Source organism: Cynocephalus volans, chromosome 12, assembly GCF_027409185.1.
Source record: "Cynocephalus volans isolate mCynVol1 chromosome 12, mCynVol1.pri, whole genome shotgun sequence".
Taxonomy (NCBI): Eukaryota; Metazoa; Chordata; class Mammalia; order Dermoptera; family Cynocephalidae; genus Cynocephalus; species Cynocephalus volans.
Window position 1 is genome coordinate 79117036 of NC_084471.1, and position 21241 is coordinate 79138276.

The following is a 21241-nucleotide window of genomic DNA, read 5'->3' on the forward strand; positions in this document are numbered from 1 at the left end:
ATGCATTATTCCTTTTTTCTTGCTCAACTTTTTCTAAATCATTCCTGGAGAAAATATGAACACAGCATATTTTAGAAAATGGAAATCTATTTTGGGAGGTAAGGAGAACACTTAAGGAGTTAGAGAGGAGAGAATAACATGGTAGAAAATAGATATTTTGGCCAGATAATTCCCATATCGCTATATTTGTTTCTTTTTTTTCTCCAGTATATCAACATATTTTGACAATTGGTGTTATTCATCACATGCAATTTCTGGGCATTTTGATTTTGTTTATACAGTATGTTCCGATTGAAATCAAGGAGAATCACCTTCTAAACATATTGCTTATTCTTTTTTTACCTGCTATTTTTTAAGAAAGTGAGATATAGTTTACATACTATAAAATTCACCCTTTCAAAGTATACAATTCAGGTTTTTAGTATATTCACAATATCGTGTGCAACAATCACTGCTATCTAATACAAGAACATTTTTCTCACTCCAAAAAGAAACCCCATACCCATTAGCGATCACTCTATTGCCTCCCAGCTCCTGAGAGTCATTAATCTACTTTTGATCTCCATATATTTGCCTATTCTGGACATTTCTTATGAATGGAATCATATCATATGTGGCCCTTTTTGTCTGGCTTCTTTCACTTAGCATGATGTTTTCAAGGTCACCCATGTTGTAACATGTATCAACACTTCATCCCCTTTTTTTTTTTTTTTTTTAATTATTATTTTTTTTAAATTTTATTTTGTCGATATACATTGTAGCTGATTAATGCTCCCCATCACCAAAACCTCCCTCCCTTCTCCCTCCCCCCCTCCCCCCCAACAATGTCCTTTCTGTTTGTTTGTTGTATCAACTTCAAATAATTGTGGTTGTTATATCTTCTTCCCCCCCCCCCCCGGTTTGTGTGTGTGTGTGTGTGTGAATTTATATATTAATTTTTAGCTCCCTCCAATAAGTGAGAACATGTGGTATTTCTCTTTCTGTGCCTGACTTGTTTCACTTAATATAATTCTCTCAAGGTCCATCCATGTTGTTGCAAATGGCAGTATTTCATTCGTTTTTATAGCTGAGTAGTATTCCATTGTGTAGATGTACCACATTTTCCGTATCCACTCATCTGATGATGGGCATTTGGGCTGGTTCCAACTCTTGGCTATTGTAAAGAGTGCTGCGATGAACATTGGGGAACAGGTATACCTTCGACTTGATGATTTCCATTCCTCTGGGTATATTCCCAACAGTGGGATGGCTGGGTCGTATGGTAGATCTATTTGCAATTGTTTAAGGAACCTCCATACCATTTTCCATAGAGGCTGCACCATTTTGCAGTCCCACCAACAATGTATGAGAGTTCCTTTTTCTCCGCAGCCTCGCCAGCATTTATCGTTCATAGTCTTTTGGATTTTAGCCATCCTAACTGGGGTTAGATGGTATCTCAATGTGGTTTTGATTTGCATTTCCCGGATGCTGAGTGATGTTGAGCATTTTTTCATATGTCTGTTGGCCATTTGGATATCTTCCTTAGAGAAATGCCTACTTAGCTCTTTTGCCCATTTTTTAATTGGGTTGCTTGTTTTCTTCTTGTATAGTTGTTTGAGTTCCTTATATATTCTGGATATTAATCCTTTGTCAGATGTATATTTTGCAAATATTTTCTCCCACTCTGTTGGTTGTCTTTTAACTCTTTTAATTGTTTCTTTTGCTGTGCAGAAGCTTTTTAGTTTGATATAATCCCATTTGTTTATTTTTCCTTTGGTTGCCCGTGCTTTTGGGGTCGTATTCATGAAGTCTGTGCCCAGTCCTATTTCCTGAAGTGTTTCCCCTATGTTTTCTTTAAGAAGTTTTATTGTTTCAGGGTGTATATTTAAATCCTTAATCCATTTTGAGTTGATTTTAGTATACGGCGAGAGGTATGGATCTAGTTTCATTCTCCTGCATATGGATATCCAGTTATCCCAGCACCATTTGCTGAAGAGGCAGTCCCTTCCCCAGTGAATAGGCTTGGTGCCTTTGTCAAAGATCAGATGGCAGTAAGTGTGTGGGTTGATTTCTGGATTCTCTATTCTATTCCATTGGTCAGTGTGTCTGTTTTTATGCCAGTACCATACTGTTTTGGTTATTATAGCTTTGTAGTATAGCTTAAAGTCAGGTAGTGTTATGCCTCCAGCTTTATTTTTTTTGCTGAGCATTGCTTTGGCTATTCGTGGTCTTTTATTGTTCCATATAAATATCTGAATAGTTTTTTCCATTTCTGAGAAAAATGTCTTTGGAATTTTGATGGGGATTGCGTTGAATTTGTATATCACTTTGGGTAGTATGGACATTTTCACTATGTTGATTCTTCCAATCCAAGAGCATGGAATATCTTTCCATCTTCTTGTATCCTCTCTAATTTCTCTCAGCAGTGGTTTGTAGTTCTCATTATAGAGATTTTTCACCTCCTTGGTTAACTCAATTCCTAAGTATTTTATTTTTTTGGTGGCTATTGTAAATGGGCAGGCTTTCTTGATTTCTCCTTCTGCATGCTCCCTATTGGAGAAAAGAAATGCTACTGATTTTTGTGTGTTGATTTTGTATCCTGCTACTGTGCTGAAATCATTTATCAATTCCAACAGTTTTTTTGTAGAGGTTTTAGGCTGTTCGATATATAGGATCATGTCATCTGCAAACAGGGACAGTTTGACTTCATCTTTTCCAATCTGTATGCCCTTTATTTCCTTCTCTTCTCTGATTGCTCTGGCTAGTACTTCCAACACTATGTTGAATAGGAGTGGTGAGAGTGGGCATCCTTGTCTAGTTCCTGTTCTTAAAGGAAAAGCTTTCAGCTTTTCCCCATTCAGGATGATATTGGCAGTGGGTTTGGCATATATGGCTTTAATTATGTTGAGATACTTTCCCTCTATACCTAACTTATAGAGGGTCTTTGTCATGAATGAGTGCTGAACTTTATCAAATGCTTTTTCAGCATCTATAGAGATGATCATATGGTCCTGGTGTTTGAGTTTATTAATATGGTGTATCACATTTATTGATTTGCGTATGTTGAACCAACCTTGCATCCCTGGGATGAATCCCACTTGATCGTGATGAATAATTTTTCGTATGTGTTGCTGTATTCTGTTTGCTAGTATTTTAGTGAGGATTTTTGCATCTATATTCATCAAGGATATCGGCCTGTAGTTTTCTTTTTTGGTTATATCTTTACCTGGTTTTGGTATCAGGATGATGTTTGCTTCATAGAATGAGTTTGGGAGATTTGCGTCCGTTTCAATCTTTTGGAATAGTTTGTAAAGAATCGGTGTCAATTCCTCTTTGAATGTTTGGTAAAATTCTGCTGTGAATCCATCTGGTCCTGGGCTTTTCTTTGTTGGGAGCCTTCTGATAACAGCTTCAATCTCCTTTATTGTTATTGGTCTGTTCAAATTTTCTACGTCTTCACGGTTCAGTTTTGGGAGCTTGTGTGTGTCCAGAAATTTATCCATTTCCTCCAGATTTTCAAATTTGTTGGCGTATAGTTGTTTATAGTAGTCTCGAATGATTCCTTGTATTTCAGATGAATCAGTTGTAATCTCGCCTTTTTCATTTCTAATTTTTGTTATTTGAGTCTTCTCTCTTCTTTTTTTTGTTAGCCATGCTAATGGTTTGTCAATTTTATTTATCTTTTCAAAAAACCAACTTTTTGATTCGTTGATCTTTTGAATTGTTTTTTGGTTTTCAATTTCATTCAGTTCTGCTCTGATCTTAATGATTTCTTTCCGTCTGCTAACTTTAGGATTGGATTGTTCTTGTTTTTCTAGTTCTTTAAGGTGAAGTGTTAGGTTGTTCACTTGCCATCTTTCCATTCTTCTGAAGTGAGCATTTAATGCAATAAATTTTCCCCTCAATACTGCTTTTGCAGTATCCCACAGGTTTTGGTATGATGTATCATTGTTTTCATTAGTTTCAATAAACTTTTTGATTTCCTGCTTGATTTCTTCTTGGACCCATATGTCGTTAAGTAGAATGCTGTTTAATTTCCATGTGTTTGTATAGTTTCCAGAGTTTTGTTTGTTATTAATTTCTAGTTTTAATCCATTGTGGTCTGAGAAGATACATGGGATAATTCCAATTTTTTTGAATTTATTGAGACTTGATTTGTGACCTAATATGTGATCTATCCTGGAGAATGATCCATGTGCTGATGAGAAGAATGAATATTCTGAGGTTGTTGGGTGGAATGTTCTGTAGATATCTGCCAATTCCAATTGGTCTAGAGTCTTGTTTAGATCTTGTGTTTCTCTACTGATTCTTTGCCTAGATGATCTGTCTAATATTGACAGTGGAGTGTTCAGGTCCCCTGCTATTATGGTATTAGTGTCTATTTCCTTCTTTAGGTCTAATAGAGTTTGTTTTATAAATCTGGCTGCTCCAACATTGGGTGCGTACATATTTATGATTGTTATGTCTTCTTGATGGATCAGTCCTTTTATCATTAAGTAGTGTCCCTCATTGTCTCTTTTAATCGTTTTTAGTTTAAAGTCTATTTTGTCAGATATAAGAATAGCCACTCCAGCTCGTTTTTCTTTTCTGTTTGCATGGTAAATCTTTTTCCATCCTTTCACTCTTAGTCTGTGTGAATCTTTATGGGTGAGGTGGGTCTCTTGTAGGCAGCATATAGTTGGGTCCTGCTTTTTGATCCAGTCAGCCAGTCTGTGTCTTTTAATTGGGGAATTTAAGCCTTTAACATTAAGAGTTGTTATTGAAAGGTGTTGATTTATTCCTAGCATTTTATTGGTTGTTTGGTTGTCTTAGGTGTCTTTTGTTCCTTGCTTTCTGATTTACTGTTTGGTTTCTTTGTTTGTTGGCTCCTTAGGTTGTAGATAGTGTTTTTGTTAGCTTGTTTTCTCTTCATGAATGCCATTTTTATTGTACTAGCGGGTTTAGATTTTTCTTAGGTTTTTATGGCAGTGGTAGTTATTTTTCAGGAACCAAACCCAGTACTCCCTTGAGGATTTCTTGTAAGGGTGGTCTTGTGGTAGTGAACTCCCGCAGTTTTTGTTTGTCTGAGAAATATACTATTTGCCCCTCATTTCGGAAGGATAGCCTTGCAGGGTAGAGTATTCTTGGCTGGCAATCTTTGTCTATTAGTATTTTGAAAATATCATCCCATTCCTTTCTAGCTTTTAGGGTTTGTGATGAAAAGTCTGATGTTAACCTGATTGGGGCTCCCTTATAGGTGATTTGACGCTTCTCTCTTGCAGCTTTTAAGATTCTCTCTTTGTCTCTGAGTTTTGCCAATTTGACTATGACATGTCTTGGAGAAGGCCTTTTTGGGTTGAATACGTTTGGAGATCGTTGAGCTTCCTGGATCTGAAGATCTGTGATTTTTCCTATACCTGGGAAGTTTTCTGCCACTATTTTGTTGAATATGTTTTCAATGGAATCTCCATTTTCCTCCCCTTCTGGAATACCCATGACTCGGATATTTGAGCGCTTGAGGTTGTCTGATATCTCTCTCAGATTTTCTTCCATGTCCTTGATTCTTTTTTCTTTCTTTTTGTCTGCTTGTGTTATTTCAAACAGCCCATCTTCAAGTTCAGAGGTTCTCTCTTCAACTTCGACAAGCCTGCTGGTTAAACTCTCCGTTGTGTTTTTTATTTCGCTGAATAACTTCTTCAGTTCAGCAAGTTCTGCTACATTTTTTTTCAGGACATTGATTTCCTTGTATATTTCCTCTTTCAGATCCTGTATACTTTTCCTCATTTCATCATGATGTCTAGCTGAGTTTTCTTGTATCTCATTCAGTTTCCTTAGAATTATCACTCGAAATTCCTTGTCAGTTATTTCAAGGGCTTCTTGTTCTATAGGATCTAGAGTATGAGATTTATTAACTTTTGGTGGTGTACTTTCTTGATTTTTTGTATTTCTGGTGTCTTTTTTTTGGTGTTTATTCATTGTGGCAGGGGGTTTCACAGTCCACCGGTTTGAGACTAATGACTAACTAGGATGTTGCTGTGGTTGCCAATTTGGTATGGCTCCCGCCGTGACTGCTCAGTTGGCCTCTAGTGTCTTGTGTGTGTGGTTGCCTCGGGTCTTGGGCTTCTCCGGGGATCCACCTTTCTGGTCAGCTTGGACTCTGCTGGGCTGGTGGATCACGTACCACAGGGTGTGTGATCTCTGTTGAGCTTTCACTTTCTGTACAGGACTTCTCCCCGTTCCGTGTGCTCTGGCCCAGGCTGTTAGATCGTGCAGTGGCGACCCCACCGGTGTGTGGTTTCTGTCGAGTCTCCGCCTCCCTGGCCGCACGTCTCCCCCCTCTGTGCACACTGTGCTGGGCTGGGGCGTGTCTTCTGCACCCCTCGTCTATCAGCTGGGCCTTCAAGACCCTGCTCAGCACCGCCTCACCCAGGAAGTCTACCAGGTTTCTGCTAGGCACAGACGACCGGTCTCTCTGGGTGCCTTTGTAGCACTGTGTAGATCTTTCTCGGGTCTTGTTCACCTTTGTATCCCCCCGGTATAAACCGAGTCTAGTGCCCACCTGCAGCCTGCTCTCCGGCAGGTTCAAGCGGACCTGGGAACTCTCCTACCACACTGTTCCCAACCAGAAATTCGTTAGGCTTTTTTCCAAACTGGTGGTCGCAGAGATGGTATCTGCCTCCCAGTAACAGGAAGTTTACCGGGGCCGGAGTCCAGGGTGTGGTGGAGTGACAGTCGGCCCGCCCGTACTTCCTAGCCCTCCCAACACTGGTCGGGACGCCCCACACCCCCAGCCCCGCCAAAGAACCGCGGAGGTAGTGGGAGAGGAGGCCGGCCCGCAGGGTCCGGAAAGCCCCGCGCCAGGCCAAGCAAATGGGCTCAGTGATGGCCGAGCAGGGCGGAGCTGCCCGCACCTGGGAAAATGGAGGCAGCACCTGGGTAGTGAGTGGCCTGGTGGTGCAGGCAGGAGCCACGTGGGCATCCACCCCCCGAACAGAGCTGTGCCAGGGATCACTCACAGTGCTGTGCCAGGTCGGGCGCTTGCTCTGTCTCTGGTTTGTTGCCTTCCGTGTTCTCGGCGCTGCCGCCTCGGGCTGTTCAGTCGCGGCGCCGCTTGGGCGCTCCCAGGAATCTTCTTTAATGCCGGCCTGAAACCTCGAATCCTGAATAGGGCAGCTGGCCGCCTTCAGTGCGGCCCCAGCCTCCGGGATCCTGGCTGCATCCACAGCAGCCCTGGCGCCGTGTTCCCTGTTTCAAGACTCGCTTTTGCAGCTAAGAATCAGTTCTTTTCCTGCTCCACACTTCAAAGCTGTTGCCTGTAAATGAGGCAGCCTCTCCTGCCGGGGGCAAAGTGGCGTTGAGCCCCCACGACTGGCCAGCAGCAGCAGTCCTCCCTTAAGAGATGGCCAGAGGAAGGTCCACAAGTTTCCCGGCTGCCTGAGGCCCAGTGGCCACCTTTTCCACCTCAGCTACTCCGCGCCAGCCGCCGCCGCAGCCGCCGCCATCTTGAAACTACTTCATCCCTTTTTTTTTTTTTTTTTTTTTTTTTTTTTTTTTTTTTTTTTTTTTGTTTTGTTTTGTTTTGTTTTGTCTTTTTCGTGACCGGCACTCAGCCAGTGAGTGCACCAGCCATTCCCATATAGGATCCGAACCCGCGGTGGGAGCATCGCTGCGCTCCCAGCGCCGCACTCTCCCGAGTGCGCCACAGGCTCGGCCCTACTTCATCCCTTTTTAATGGCTATATGGATAGAGCACATTTTGTTTATCCATTCAGCAATTGACAGACATTTGGGTGGTTTCTACTTTTTGGCTATTTATTTTATTTTTAGTGAAAACTTTTGGACAACAGAAATAACTTTTTACACTGTATGCTACCTATTTTTTTATTACTAATTTATATGAGATATAGACAGATCAATATTGAACAATTAACCCCTGGGATGAAACTTTTTTATCTTATTCATAACATATGATGCCTATATTCTATTATAAAGATATGCAGTTGGTTACTCACATGTTAAACTGTCAGACTCCCTCTCTTTTTTTTGTTTCTTTGTGTGCATATTGATCTCCTTTCTAAATTACTCTTTGTCATATTCATCTTCGAACCCTTAGAAAGCCAAGTGTGATTTTGTATATCATACAAAAAATGTGAATGATCTTGAGATTTTGTTTTCGACAGGAACAAATTCAATGTAGTAACAAGTTTTAACCTATATGTTAATTGTAGTTTTTGGTAGTTCATTCATTTAAAAAACACTTATTAACTTTGCTTCTATGTCAATCACTGTAGTAGGCAATGAGGATATGACAGTAAGAGAGCATCCTTTTCTTAAGGAATTTCCGTATGATGAAATAGGAATATCATAAACATGAAATGAATGATCTGTTTGAATTTGAGATACAAAACACGAAAGATTATTTGTTATATAACAGAATTTAAGTGCTAGACAGAATGTTTGCAATGAAGTTCAATTCCTAAGTTTCACCCAAGAGCAGAGTTGAATAAATGATAGAACCAGGATGAGGATCTATGTTCATTTTTTCAGTCCAAAATTCTTTCCTAAATTATATTTCTATAGAATGGCTTGAAGTAATCCATAATTAGTTATCTTTATCATCTAGAGTACCTAGAAACAAATAGTTAGTCAATACTAACATATTTATTGTCCATTTACTTAACCCACTATAATAGCATTTCCAAAATTATTATAAAGTGCTAATACAATTAATATATGTTCTCCCTATTTTTACAACAGTTTATAATTATTGTGTATATTATAAAATGACTCACTGAAAATATTCTAAGCTTTGTTTCTTCTGTTTGTGCCTCAGCTAGCAACTAAAACAAAATTTCTAATAATAATTAAATGAGAATGTTCGTAAATCATTTAGAACACTATTTGCACATACTACGCACTATGTAAGTGTTGAATAAAAGTATGGGGCACAGAGATAACTTTGCCTGTATCTGTAGTAATTGATAAAAGGTTGTTGACTCAGATTCTGCTAAGAACACTTATAGTTCCCAGGGAGATGGAGAAATGTTATTGTAGGAGTAGGAAGTATCATATCTTTCAATTTAATATTTCAGTGTATTCAATATTATTTTATAGCATCAACTTAGGCTTCTGGAAGCCCAAAAAAGAAACCAAGAAGTGGTTCTTCGTCGCAAAACTGAAGAGGTACAGTAAGCAAGTTGATGATTTGGAGGAAACATTCTGACTTTGAGATAAATGACATATTTCTGTAGATTAAGAGAATGAGTCAACCTCTGTTGCTATTTCAGGTTACAGCTCTTCGTCGACAAGTAAGGCCAATGTCAGATAAAGTGGCTGGGAAAGTCACTCGGAAGCTGATTTCATCTGATGCCTCTGTTCAGGACACAGGTTCTAGTGCAGCTGCTGTTGAAACAGAGGCATCAAAGGCAGGAGCCCAGCAGAAAATGAGAATTCCTGTGGCAAGAGTCCAGGCCTTACCAACGGCCACAACAAATGGAACCAGGTCCACATGATTCTTCTGTTCCTCCTGCCATAATCTGTCTGGGCATTAATACTGAATGTTGTAGTTAAATAAAAAAAACAGTTATTTGGTAGTGCATTAAATAAATACATAAGTAATTATATTTGCCTATATTTATCTGATTATAGAAAAAAATATCAGAGGAAAGGATTGACTGGCCGAGTGTTTATTTCCAAGACAGCTCGCATGAAGTGGCAGCTTCTTGAGCGCAGGGTCACAGACATTATCATGCAGAAAATGACTATTTCTAATATGGAGACAGATATGAATAGACTCCTCAAGGTATGGAAAATAGAAACTAGCTTCTCCCCCTTAGCTGACTGCTAATTTTACTCTTCTAAATGTGCTCCCTGGGTAAATTTAATACTTACGAACTTATTTTTTTTTTGTTTTGATTGTACTGTATATGAACAGATGAACATCATTTCTTAAAATCCTACCTGTTTTCTCAATAGCAACGGGAAGAACTCACAAAAAGACGAGAGAAACTTTCAAAAAGAAGAGAGAAGATAATCAAGGAGAGTGGAGAGGGAGATAAAAATGTGGTTAACATCAATGAGGAGATGGAGTCCCTAACTGCTAATATAGATTACATCAATGACAGTATTTCTGATTGTCAAGCCAACATCATGCAGATGGAAGAAGCAAAGGTTTGTAAGTTTAAAAATGTGTAATGGCTTAATGAAAAGTATTTTTGTACTGTTTATCATTCAAAACACTTTGAACTTATATGAAGGAATTTTCTATTTATTGGTTTAATCTGATTTTTAGGCTTTACATGTATACCACTTCCTATCTACTCTCCAGATTTCTCTTCTGATTTTGTAGTATTATCTATTATTTGTACAACACATGTATCATTTATTGCATCCTGCCTTGGATTCCTAACTGCTCAAATGTATCTTATCTTTTCAATTAAACTATATGTTTCTTGGGGTAGGAATCATATTTTACAGTTTTCTGAGCAGTCTCACTAGCTAAACAAGTACTATCAAATAAATAGAAGGCTCTTGCCTTCTATTTAAATGCATTGGGTTCAAAGTAATGATCATAATATGCTGGTTTGATGTAGGAAGAAGGTGAGACATTGGATGTCACTGCAGTCATTAATGCTTGCACACTTACAGAAGCCCGATACCTGCTAGATCACTTCTTGTCAATGGGCATCAATAAGGTAAGATTTAACTACCCTATTACTGAAAACTTTTTTGACTAATTAATTGTAGTTTGTTTATCTTTCTCCAGTAACCTTCTGTAATAAGAAAGAAGATTGTTCTTAATTGGAAAGTATTCCTTTTACCTTTACTTAGAGTTTAGAAGAGTCAGCATTATTTAGATCAATTTCATTAACTTCTAATTTATTAGGCTTATGTATTAGAATAGATAAATAAAGAAGAAATAATTCCTCTTTCGCTTTAACAAAGGAAGCATTTAAAAAAATTTCTCAGGATGCAAATAAATTTGGTACCATAACTGTTTTTAATTCCGATTCTTTACAGCTCAAAAGAGAATCAGAAAGGAAAAATAGTTGTATTATCCTCCTCTTTTGAATGTAAATGCTCTAATTTGTCTCCTGTATGAAGCTTCTACCCAAATGCTGAAGGTGCTAATGACTTCTAATCCCACCATGGATTGTGTTAGACCCTTTATGTTATGTTCTCCCACTTAATCTCAACAATGTGCCAGCAAGTAGGCATTATTCACATCATTTTGCATATGAGGAAACTGAGAATCAGGAAGATCACCAAGCTAATAAGTGGAGGAGCTAGAATGAATCAAGGTCTCTCTGATGTCAAAGTCCATATATCATATGCATTTGCTATTTGATACAGATCTTTGTGTGGTAGATTCTGTTTTGTATGACCTAAGATAATTTTTTGTTGTTGTTGCAGGGACTTCAGGCTGCCCAGAAAGAGGCTCAAATTAAAGTACTTGAAGGTCGACTCAAACAAACTGAAATAACCAGTGCTACACAAAATCAGCTCTTATTCCATATGTTGAAAGAGAAAGCAGAGTTAAATCCTGAGCTAGATGCTTTACTAGGCCATGCTTTACAAGGTAATTTGAACTAAATTTTAATTAAATGGATTGCATGGTACCTTTGCTCTTTGAACATGCTATGCTATATCTCTTTCCTCTATGGCTTGACTGAATAGATGCTATATTTACTTATGCTTTTAGTAATTGTTTCTTCTTTAATTTGCATGTGTAAATTTTGGGGGAGGTAATTATTGTTGTTCCAAGAAATGATTACCGACTTTAAGAGGCTTACTTAAACTTATTAAGCAATTAGTTTCTATGGGTAAAGAAGACCAACCAAGTTTCTGAATTGGTTTTTTAAATTACTTAAAATAGTAAACAAGTTTTATTATGTTACTCTGCATATCTTATGCCTTAAAAAATAAATTTATAAGTTATTGCTATGGCATCTATTCTACATATCTTATAAATGGTACATAATCTTGTTTTATGTGAGAGTTCTTAACTTTGGATCTGTTTTGATTGGAGTATTGCTTTTTGTTTCCTTTTTGCTGTTATTTACACAGATCTAGATAGCGTACCATTAGGTAAGTATGTTTAGCTTTCTGTGTATCCTACAGCTGCATGAATTACTAATTGTTCATGTACACTAATTGTGGTACCTCGTATAAAAATTTTTATTGGCAGTCAACTGGTTTTTGCATGATCTTTTTGGAAATGTGTCCATGACCACAAACATACTAAGTCTTTGTCTTTATTAAAATTCCTGATGTTAAAATTCTCAGATGTTTAAAGAAGTATGCTTTAGTTAATTATTTCTTTTATTATTTGAGCTCCATTTGTGGCTCCAGTTTCATAAATCCTCTGCGTTCTTTCTCTTTCTTGTAGGAAAAAATGGAATATATGTTCCTTTTTAATTTTTAAATATACCTATTAACATGCATCTGTTATTTTAACTTTAAAAATAACTTTCTTTCATATGTGTCTTTGATGTATATTTATTTGTCTTTGGTATATATTTGCTAGATTCCTTCCTATTTTATTTTTGTAAAATTAGGCACACATTTTTTAATATTCTAAATTGAATAAAACTATCCAAAGGATTTCATCTGAACAGGTCAAAATGGTATTTGTAATCATAGCATAATATTTTCAAGTTAGAAGGAACTTTATAGATCATTAGGTATAGAGGTTTTCAACCTTTTTCTCCTGCTTCTGCAACATTCACATGAACTATACCCACCCATTGGTAACATCTCTGTCTCCTCTTAGTGATGATACATATGAAGGACCACCAGTGTCAGGGAAATTTTACTACTTGCGATGTGTCTGAATGATAATTTTTGGAGCATAGTTTTATTTAATTAAAGTCATTTCAATAAAATCTGATCTTAACTTTTTTTTCTAGTTGCAAATTTGTCAAAAGTTGTCTAGATGCTTTTGCTTCAAGGAGAGGAAAGTAACAGAATGATTAAGCATAATTACCTCTCTGTGTCATTAGAATAATTATAGTCTAATTTATTACATTTATTTTAAATACGATGTTATGCAAATAAAGTACTCGATCCTTTTGATATTTTAGCTGTTTACATGACATATTAATATCAAAATAGTATTTCCTTAAGATGCACTGCATAATATGTATGTGGAAAGGCTATTATTTTAAGCTACTCAGGCCATGGCAAGGACACATAGGAGAAGTGGAATTGGTTAAAAGGAGCTAAGTTAGGCTGTTCAAGTACTTGGCATTATAACCAGCATTTTTGCCTTTCCATGTGTTATCAAGCAAGTTTCTTCCCCTCCCTTTCTCCCTGCCCCTCTCTCTTCCCCTCCTTCTGTCCCTCCTCCCCACTTCCTCCTCTTCTTCCTCCACCTGCTCCTCCTTTTCTTCTTCCTCTCCCTCTTCCTGCTCCTTCTTCTCTTTGTCCTTCTTAGTGGCTCAGCTTGTAATATAATATATAGTACAATCTCGTTGAACTTGGAAGAAAAATTCTTTGATGTCCTTTTGTGAAGAAAAATATTAAACTGCTAAATTGATGAGCAGTGTTACTTTTTCACAACTTTCAAACAACTTTCAATTATCCTTCGCTTGAAGAAAGGTCGGAAGGAGAGAGTGGAAACCTATTTAACTGATGTAACCTATGACTTATGGCAGAAAATTGTCCTAGGGATCAGACTGTCTAGACCAGAGGAGCTGGAGGAAGATCATGGGAGGGGAAAGCAATGAGATTTAAATCCACAGAAGCTAGACAGTCAGATACATTGCTTTGAAAAACATGTACTTAGCTCTCCAATTTTACCTCAAGCATTGGGCTGGGGACTGGAAATCAAAGATGAATGAGATGGTAATCTTGTCTTTATGGACTTGATGCCCTGCTGAGGGTGACAGACGACGAATAGATTATGATACATTGCAGTGAGAGCAGTGATTGGGATATATACAGGGAATTATGGGGGCACAGAGTGGGGCCACCTAAAAAGAATGAAGGAATCAATGAAGGCTTTCTGGAGGAGGTGATATTTGAGCTGAAATATAAAGGTAGAAAAAGGGTTAGCCAGGTAAAAGACAAGGTTGAAGGGGGGACAGAGAAGAGTAACTCCAAGTAGAAGAGCAGCACAATTTAAGGCATGGAAATTTAGCCATAATATTGTGTGCATGAGACATACAAACAGGTTAGTGCTCCAGAGCAACAAGTACATGACATGGAATGATGGAACTTAAGGCTAGAGGATAAGCCAGGACCAGCACCCCATGCTAACAGGCTTGTACTTTTGTAGCTCATGAAGAACATCCTTATTTTCCTATACCTAGATTGGGGTCCCTAAGTTCACCCCATCTTTGGAGATTTGCTAGAAGGCTCATGGGACTCAGCATATGGTTGTATTCATGACTAAGATTTATGAGAAACAGTGTGTTAAGGATACACAGCTGGATCATGAGGTAAAAAGACATAGATGGACTCTGGAAGAATCCATGTTCAGGCTTATTTATGCTCTCTCTGTCCCAGGAGTAATTACACAGAGTGCAGTCATCCCCCGGCAACAAAAATGCAGCAATATGCCCAGGAAAGTCCATTAGACACTCAGTGCTCAAGGTTTTTATTGGGCATGGTCACAGAGATATCATTTGTTTAACATGTACCAGAATTCTAGACTCCTAGAATGAAAGCAAGTGTTCAGCATAAACCATATAGTTTGCACAAACAGCTCAGGTACAGTGAGTCACTGTTGATATGGGATACTCTGAGAGCTAAGTTTTCAGCTGTCAGCCAAAGGTCAGTTTTGCAATTTTTTTTTTTTTTTTTTGGCAGTTGGCCAGTTCAGGGATCTGAACCCTTGACCTTGGTGTTACAAGGCAGTGCTCTAACCAACTGAGCTAATCAGCCCGCCCCCAGCAGACAAGCCTGTCTAAGGATAACATTCTCAGGGCTGCTATATTAACTATTTTCTGTACACTACTCTCTCTCTCTCTCCTATCTCTGTCTGTCTGGCTACCTATATACCGTCTATATATCTTTTAAAAAATAATTTAAAAAAGACCAAAAAACCCCAGCCATTTGCTTAACTTTGAGTGAAATGAGACTGAAACTTTACACTGATATGGATGAACTCAGGGCTTTTGGGAGTTTTGTCTCTGTCTTTGGCTTTGAAGCTACTGTGATGGGAAAAGAAGGTGACCTTGAATTGGAGTTAGGTTCTCAGAGCTGAGAGTATGAAAGTGAGGTGATGGTTCTCACCAAACTCAGTCCTGAAGAGGGGTCTGAGTTAGTGACTGTCTGGGTGGGGTCCTCTGTGCTCTGGCTAGGTTAGTTATGTCAAGACAATTATCTCAAAATAAGGCACACATGCCTAAGCAGGAATTAAGTGGTTTTTACTAAGCACTCACATGATGTTTAACATATTGTTAGGTTCATCACTCCCTGCAAGAAAAATACTAGCAAATCTTAGCCTGCTTTTATACTTTATACATGGGAAAACAGAGGTTAGGTTTGCCATTTCCTTATAACCTCAGTTTCTATATTGTCAATTAATTCAGCATCTTGGCACTCAGTTATCCTGTCTGTGAAGCAAGTCCCTGAGTCTTCCTCTACTAGTGGTCTTTGAGATATACAATACTTTCAAGACCACCATTTTCTTCATTTCAGAAAGTAAACTCCATTTGTGTGGGTCCTAGATGTGGTTCCATTTCCGATAACAGTATCAAGTATTACTGAATGTCTATCAAGGTGTCTGCTAAACCATGAGGAAGGAAGGGAACGTCACTGGAAAGAAAGGAATTAGTTGACTCATGGGCCACATTCCACCTGTATAAAATAAACTAAAATTAAAAGGGGATGAATCCTGTATATTTTTTATTAATATATATATGTCATTCATAATATTGTCTTTAGTTTTGTGGAATGATTTTATTTAAAAAAAGTATGTGTTTTAATAACCTCACCTATGTTGGGGACGCAATGGCATTGTAAGTAGTTTAATTTTGATGATTGTTTTGTTTATTGACTTCTTGCCAGTTATATATGTTTCATTTTTCTGTCTTTTTACTAGTCTGCTACAATTTTTTTGAAATAGCAGTGGTTTATTTGTATTAGTTTTCAGAACCGTTGCATGCAAACCTACTGTTTTTGTCTTCTGTGTACTTGTGAATGAGCTGCATGCTGATGTGGGATTTCTGAACAATTCCACACACACTCTCTCTCTCTCTTTCTACTTGAAGGCAAAAATAAAAAATTTAAAAAAAGAAAAATATTTAAGTAAATTGGCATAACTCATAAAGTAAAATAAGTATGAGGGTACTTCAAAAAGTTCATGGAAAATAGAATTTAAAGATAATACGAATATTTCCATGAACTTTTTGAAGTGCCTTTGTATGTTTACACTTACATAGTGTTCTTGGTTGGCTCAATACATTAAAGGAAGCTCATGTGGCATTTTTTTTAACCTTGCAGTTTTAATCATGACTCTGATATATATATGTGTATATATATGAGTATATGTTTACTCAGTTAAATACATGATGTCATTCCTATCCTATGAACGTTCTCATCCAATGAATGTTATTCTTCTATGTTTTACCATTCAAACTCATGGTTTTCCTATCTTGAACATGTTTTTCCTCATCCTAGGACTTGATTAAAGGAGTTTCTTAGAAATATTTTTCTACAGTTCTATCTATTTTGATTCAGCTATTAAAATCAAAGTGCCCATATTGATATGTTGAGCTGATATTTTTTATAGCATAGGGATTGCAGTCACCATTCAAACTGTGACATGTGGGTAAAACTTACATTTTGCACATTATTTTTTTTAGAAAATGTAGAGGATAGTACTGATGAGGATGCACCTTTAAACAGCCCAGGATCAGAAGGAAGGTAAGAGAATCTTCAGAAAAGTAATAGATTTGACTTATTTCTATAATACTTTTAATACTTTTATCCTGTTGTTTCAAACAATTGCCATAAAATAGAAATAATTTTGAATTTTATGGCTAAGTGACTAGCACTAGAAACAGAAATACAGAAACCAAACTAAATCATGCTTAACCATGACAAATTTTAAAATAATAATACTGAAATATTTAAGGAAGAACAATGAATTATATTTAAGTTAGCTCATTTTGATTTTAAATATTGTCTTTGTTTTACATAGGCATATAATTTTTTTCATAATTGTAAACATAGAGGACATATAGATTTTTATAATAAGTTCTCATTTAATCTTGTGACTAATTATTTATTTGCACGTAGCACACTGTCTTCAGACCTTTTGAAGCTTTGTGGTGAAGTGAAACCTAAGAATAAGGTAAGGAGAATTGAAAATACCAGGCAAATATTTTTTCCACTGTTCTTTGTAATTAGTATTAAACACTTAGGCCTCAGATTAATCAATTAGCCAGTAGGTGTGCTTTTACCAAAGCTCTTCCATGTGTAAAAAAATTTAGTTCTTTATCATATTTCCCTTTAAGTGATAACTGAAAAAAACTTTTAGTGGAAAATTTCTCCTTGGTGGAACTTGGGCTTTAATGTGTTCTTGTACTTTTCGCACTGGATAAGATATAATTATGGAGGCTGATTCTTAAGCTGTTAGTTGACTAAAATGTAGACTCTAAAGTGGCATACAATATAAATTATTTAGATTGGCAGGAGATTTTTGGAATTTTAGCATTCTATTATGTTCATAGGTAGTTCTTTTGTTTATTTTGTTTGAGATTATTGATGTGGTTTGAATAATCAAACAACTCAATCATCGTGTTAAAAACTTATGAGGCTATAATGCATATTTTTAGGGTTTAAAGAAATAAACGTAAATATAAATATAAATTCTGTTAAATGTGTAAAACATGGTACATTTCAGATTGATTGTGGTAACTTTTTTTTTATTGGTTATGAATATTCATGAGATGCAAAGCTGATTGTCACCCCTTGTGCCCAAGATGTGAAGGCCAGATCTGTACTGGCAGCATGCCCATTACCACAAATTGTGTTTGTACCCCGTGTCCCCCACCCAATTATCCCCAGCCTCCCTCCCCTTCCTGCTTTCCCTCCCACTCCACCTTGTATCTCAAGGTAATGTTCTCTCCCTCTGCAAGTCCAGCGCACCTCTGTGGTCTTTCTTTCCTTCCTTCTTTTGCTCATAGCTCCCACTTATGAGTGAGCACATGCAGTATTTATCCCTCTGTGCTTTGCCTTATATCACTCAACATAAGTTTCTCCATGCTCATCCCTGTCGTTGCAAATGGGAGGATTTCATTCTTTTTTATGGCAGAGTAGTATTCCATGGTGTATATATACCACAGTTTCCATATCCAATCATCCATCGATGGAAATTTAGGTTGGCTCCATGTCTTGGCTATTGTAAACAGAGCTGCGATGAACATGGGAGTGCAGGTATCCCTTTGACATGTTGATTTCAATTCCTTTGGGTATGTACTCAAAAGTGGGATTGCTGGATAGCATGGAAAATCTTTCTGTTGTTGTGAGAAACCTCCATACTGTTTTCCATAGCGGTTGTACTAATTTACAGTCCCACCAACAGTGTAGGAGCATTCCCTTCTCTCCACACCCTTGCCAGCATTTGTTATTTTCCATCTTTTTGGTTATAGCTGGTCTAACTGGGGTGAGGTGATATCTAAATGTAGTTTTAATTTTCATTTCCCTGATGACTAGTGATGTTGAGCATTTTTTCATGTACCTGTTGGCTGTTCGTATGCCTTCCTTTAAAAAATGTCTTTTGAGCTCCTTTGCCCAATTTTTTAATTGGGCTGTTTTTTTTTACTGTGTAATTGCTTGAGTTCCTTGTATATTGTGGATCTTAATCCCTTTTCAGATGCATAGTTAGCAAAAATTTTCTCCCACTCTGTAGGTTGTCATTTCACCCTGTTGATTGTTTCCTTTGCTGTGCAGAAGCTTTTTAGTTTGATATAGATCCATTTGTTTATTTTTTCTTTTGCTGCTTGTACTTCTGGGCTCATGTATATAAAGTCTGTGCCCAGACCTAGTACCTGAAGTTTTTCAGCTATATTTTCCCTTAGTAATTTTACAGTTTCAGGTCTTCTACTTAAGTCTTTAATCCATTTTGAGTTGATTTTAGTATATGGTGAGAGGTGCATATCTAGTTTCATTCTTCTGCATATGGATATCCAATTATGCCAGTACCACTTGTTAAAGAGGCAGTCTTTTCACCAATGTAGATTTTTGTTGCCTTTGTGCAATAGCAGATGGCTGTAAGCCTGAGGGGTGATTTCTGGGTTCTCAATTCTGCTCCACTGGTCTGAGTGTCTATTTTAATGCCAGTACCATGCTGTTTTGGTTACAATAGCTTTGTAGTATAATTTGAAGTCTGGTAGTGTTTTCCCTCCAGCTTTTTTTTTTTTTTTTTGCTCAGGATTGCTTTGGCTATTTGAGGTCTTTTGTCATTCCATATAAATGTTAAGATTGTTTTACCATTTCTGTGAAGAATGTCATTGGTATTTTGATGGGGATTGCATTGAATCTGTTGATTGCTTTGGGTAGTATAGACATTTTCACAATGTTAATTCTTCCAATCTGATTGTGGTAGCATTTGATACTAGATGAATTAACTAATGATCTTAAGATGTTTGAAAACAAAGAATTCTTGGAATGCTTAGTAAATAATAATGGATGAATGGATAGATCAGGACCTGAAACAATAATACCATGCAAATAGACAGGATAAATTTAAGGCCCTCAATGGTTAATTAGGTAATGTAAATGAGTAATTTGGCTGGGTGTGAAACAATGAGTTGGGGGGTCATTGTGATTACCTGGGAAGAACATGTACCACCTAAAACAAATAGCCACCACCAAGTCTTGCTTGTTTTTGCCATGTGGGAATATGGGCTGAAGGCTACCAGAGCCTCGGTTTTTTCAAGAGAAGTCTTAATTATGGATTTTTATGTAGAATTTCCTGATCTTTAAAACAACAGGCAAGCCAGTCAAAAAACAACTCTGGGCTCTTGTTTGGTCTTTGAGCTACTGGTTTGGCAACATGTGGTTTGTGTTTTATTATTCTAAATAAGCAGAGGTTACCAAAACTCAAAGAAAACATTCTAATATGGTTTGAATCCAGTACTAAGTAGAGGAGAGAATCTCTTGTAACTTTTATCTTTCATGCCCTGTGAAAGCCTAGTTAGTCACGCCCTTGTGGGATAGCAGAGAGAGACATGAAGTGGTGTCCTAAAGGTCATCTCCTGGATAAATCACTCTGGTTTGGAATTGCCAAGGAAAAATTCTTCTCTGCCCTAGGCCCTGGCAGTGATGAGAATTGACAGTGTAAAAAATGGCTGCAGGGCTTTCTCTTTCTAAACATTTTCTGAAGTGCTGCTGGCTACTTCTTTTAAACTACAAAGATGCCTGCAAGAATCTCCTATCATTTCTTTTGTACTCATTGAAAAAATGAAGTTGTTTATATATTTTAAATAAATATGTACCAGCACTATGTTAAGTGCAGGGGATATAAAGTTGAATAAAACAGGGTGCCTGCCCTCTAGAGGCTTATAATCCTTGATTATCTGTTAATACCTTAGGATATCAACAACCAACTCTGAGCAATAACAGGGTAATCATTTGGTTTTCAAGAGTAAAGAAAGAAATGCTTATAGTGCATTTTAATTCTAGGAAAATAACCTTTACCTATCTCACCATGCTGCCAAAAGCTGGTGTTGGCTGGTATTGAATGATCTAGCCGGCAGATTAAACACATATTTAAGCTATCGGGAGCAGGGTCATAAGAGTTGGAAAAAAAATTTAAAGACTTATATTAAAGAAAGTATTTAAGCATGGGATAAATCAGAAATTAGTTGACTTTCCCTGAAATTTTCTTTTGGTTTAATTTCTTTCTTTTTTTTTTTTTTTCTAAATTATACATTGAGGGAGCTGGCCCATGAGTGGCAGGATAGCACAGTCATGTTGGGGGCAGATTGCCTGGCTTTCAATCTGGCTTTGCCACTTGCTACCTATATGACCTTGGGAAAGTTACTTAGCTTCTCTGTGCCTCAGTTTACTCATTCATGGATTGGGATAATAATATTACCTATCTATATGCTAATGTAATAAAGTGTTTAGAACAGATGGGGTACAATATAAATGTTGGTTATTTTTATGGCCTCTAAAGGTCTTATCTGGCTTTAGCTCTGGCTTGTCACTATCTTACAATGCTATGTTTGACACGCCTGCTAGGAAAAGGCACACTAAATGTTTTTACTTATTTCAAACTAATATAAATCTCTATTCCCTAATCATCTTTTATGCAAAAGTTTGCTCCT

General features: G+C 37.2%; 1 protein-coding gene across 7 annotated transcripts in view; it reads left to right on the forward strand.

The window, feature by feature from the left end:
* The window catches only part of KIF21A (kinesin family member 21A), a 146927-nt gene that overhangs the window by 101656 nt on the left and 24030 nt on the right, over positions 1 to 21241 (forward strand). For all 7 annotated transcript variants that reach the window (XM_063115509.1, XM_063115510.1, XM_063115513.1 and 4 more), the window contains 9 exons: positions 9072 to 9140; positions 9245 to 9459; positions 9606 to 9759; positions 9933 to 10127; positions 10550 to 10651; positions 11370 to 11535; positions 12024 to 12044; positions 16769 to 16829; positions 17205 to 17259. In XM_063115509.1, coding sequence (XP_062971579.1) covers positions 9072 to 9140; positions 9245 to 9459; positions 9606 to 9759; positions 9933 to 10127; positions 10550 to 10651; positions 11370 to 11535; positions 12024 to 12044; positions 16769 to 16829; positions 17205 to 17259 — 1038 coding nt within the window. The remainder of the gene's footprint in view (positions 1 to 9071; positions 9141 to 9244; positions 9460 to 9605; positions 9760 to 9932; positions 10128 to 10549; positions 10652 to 11369; positions 11536 to 12023; positions 12045 to 16768; positions 16830 to 17204; positions 17260 to 21241) is intronic.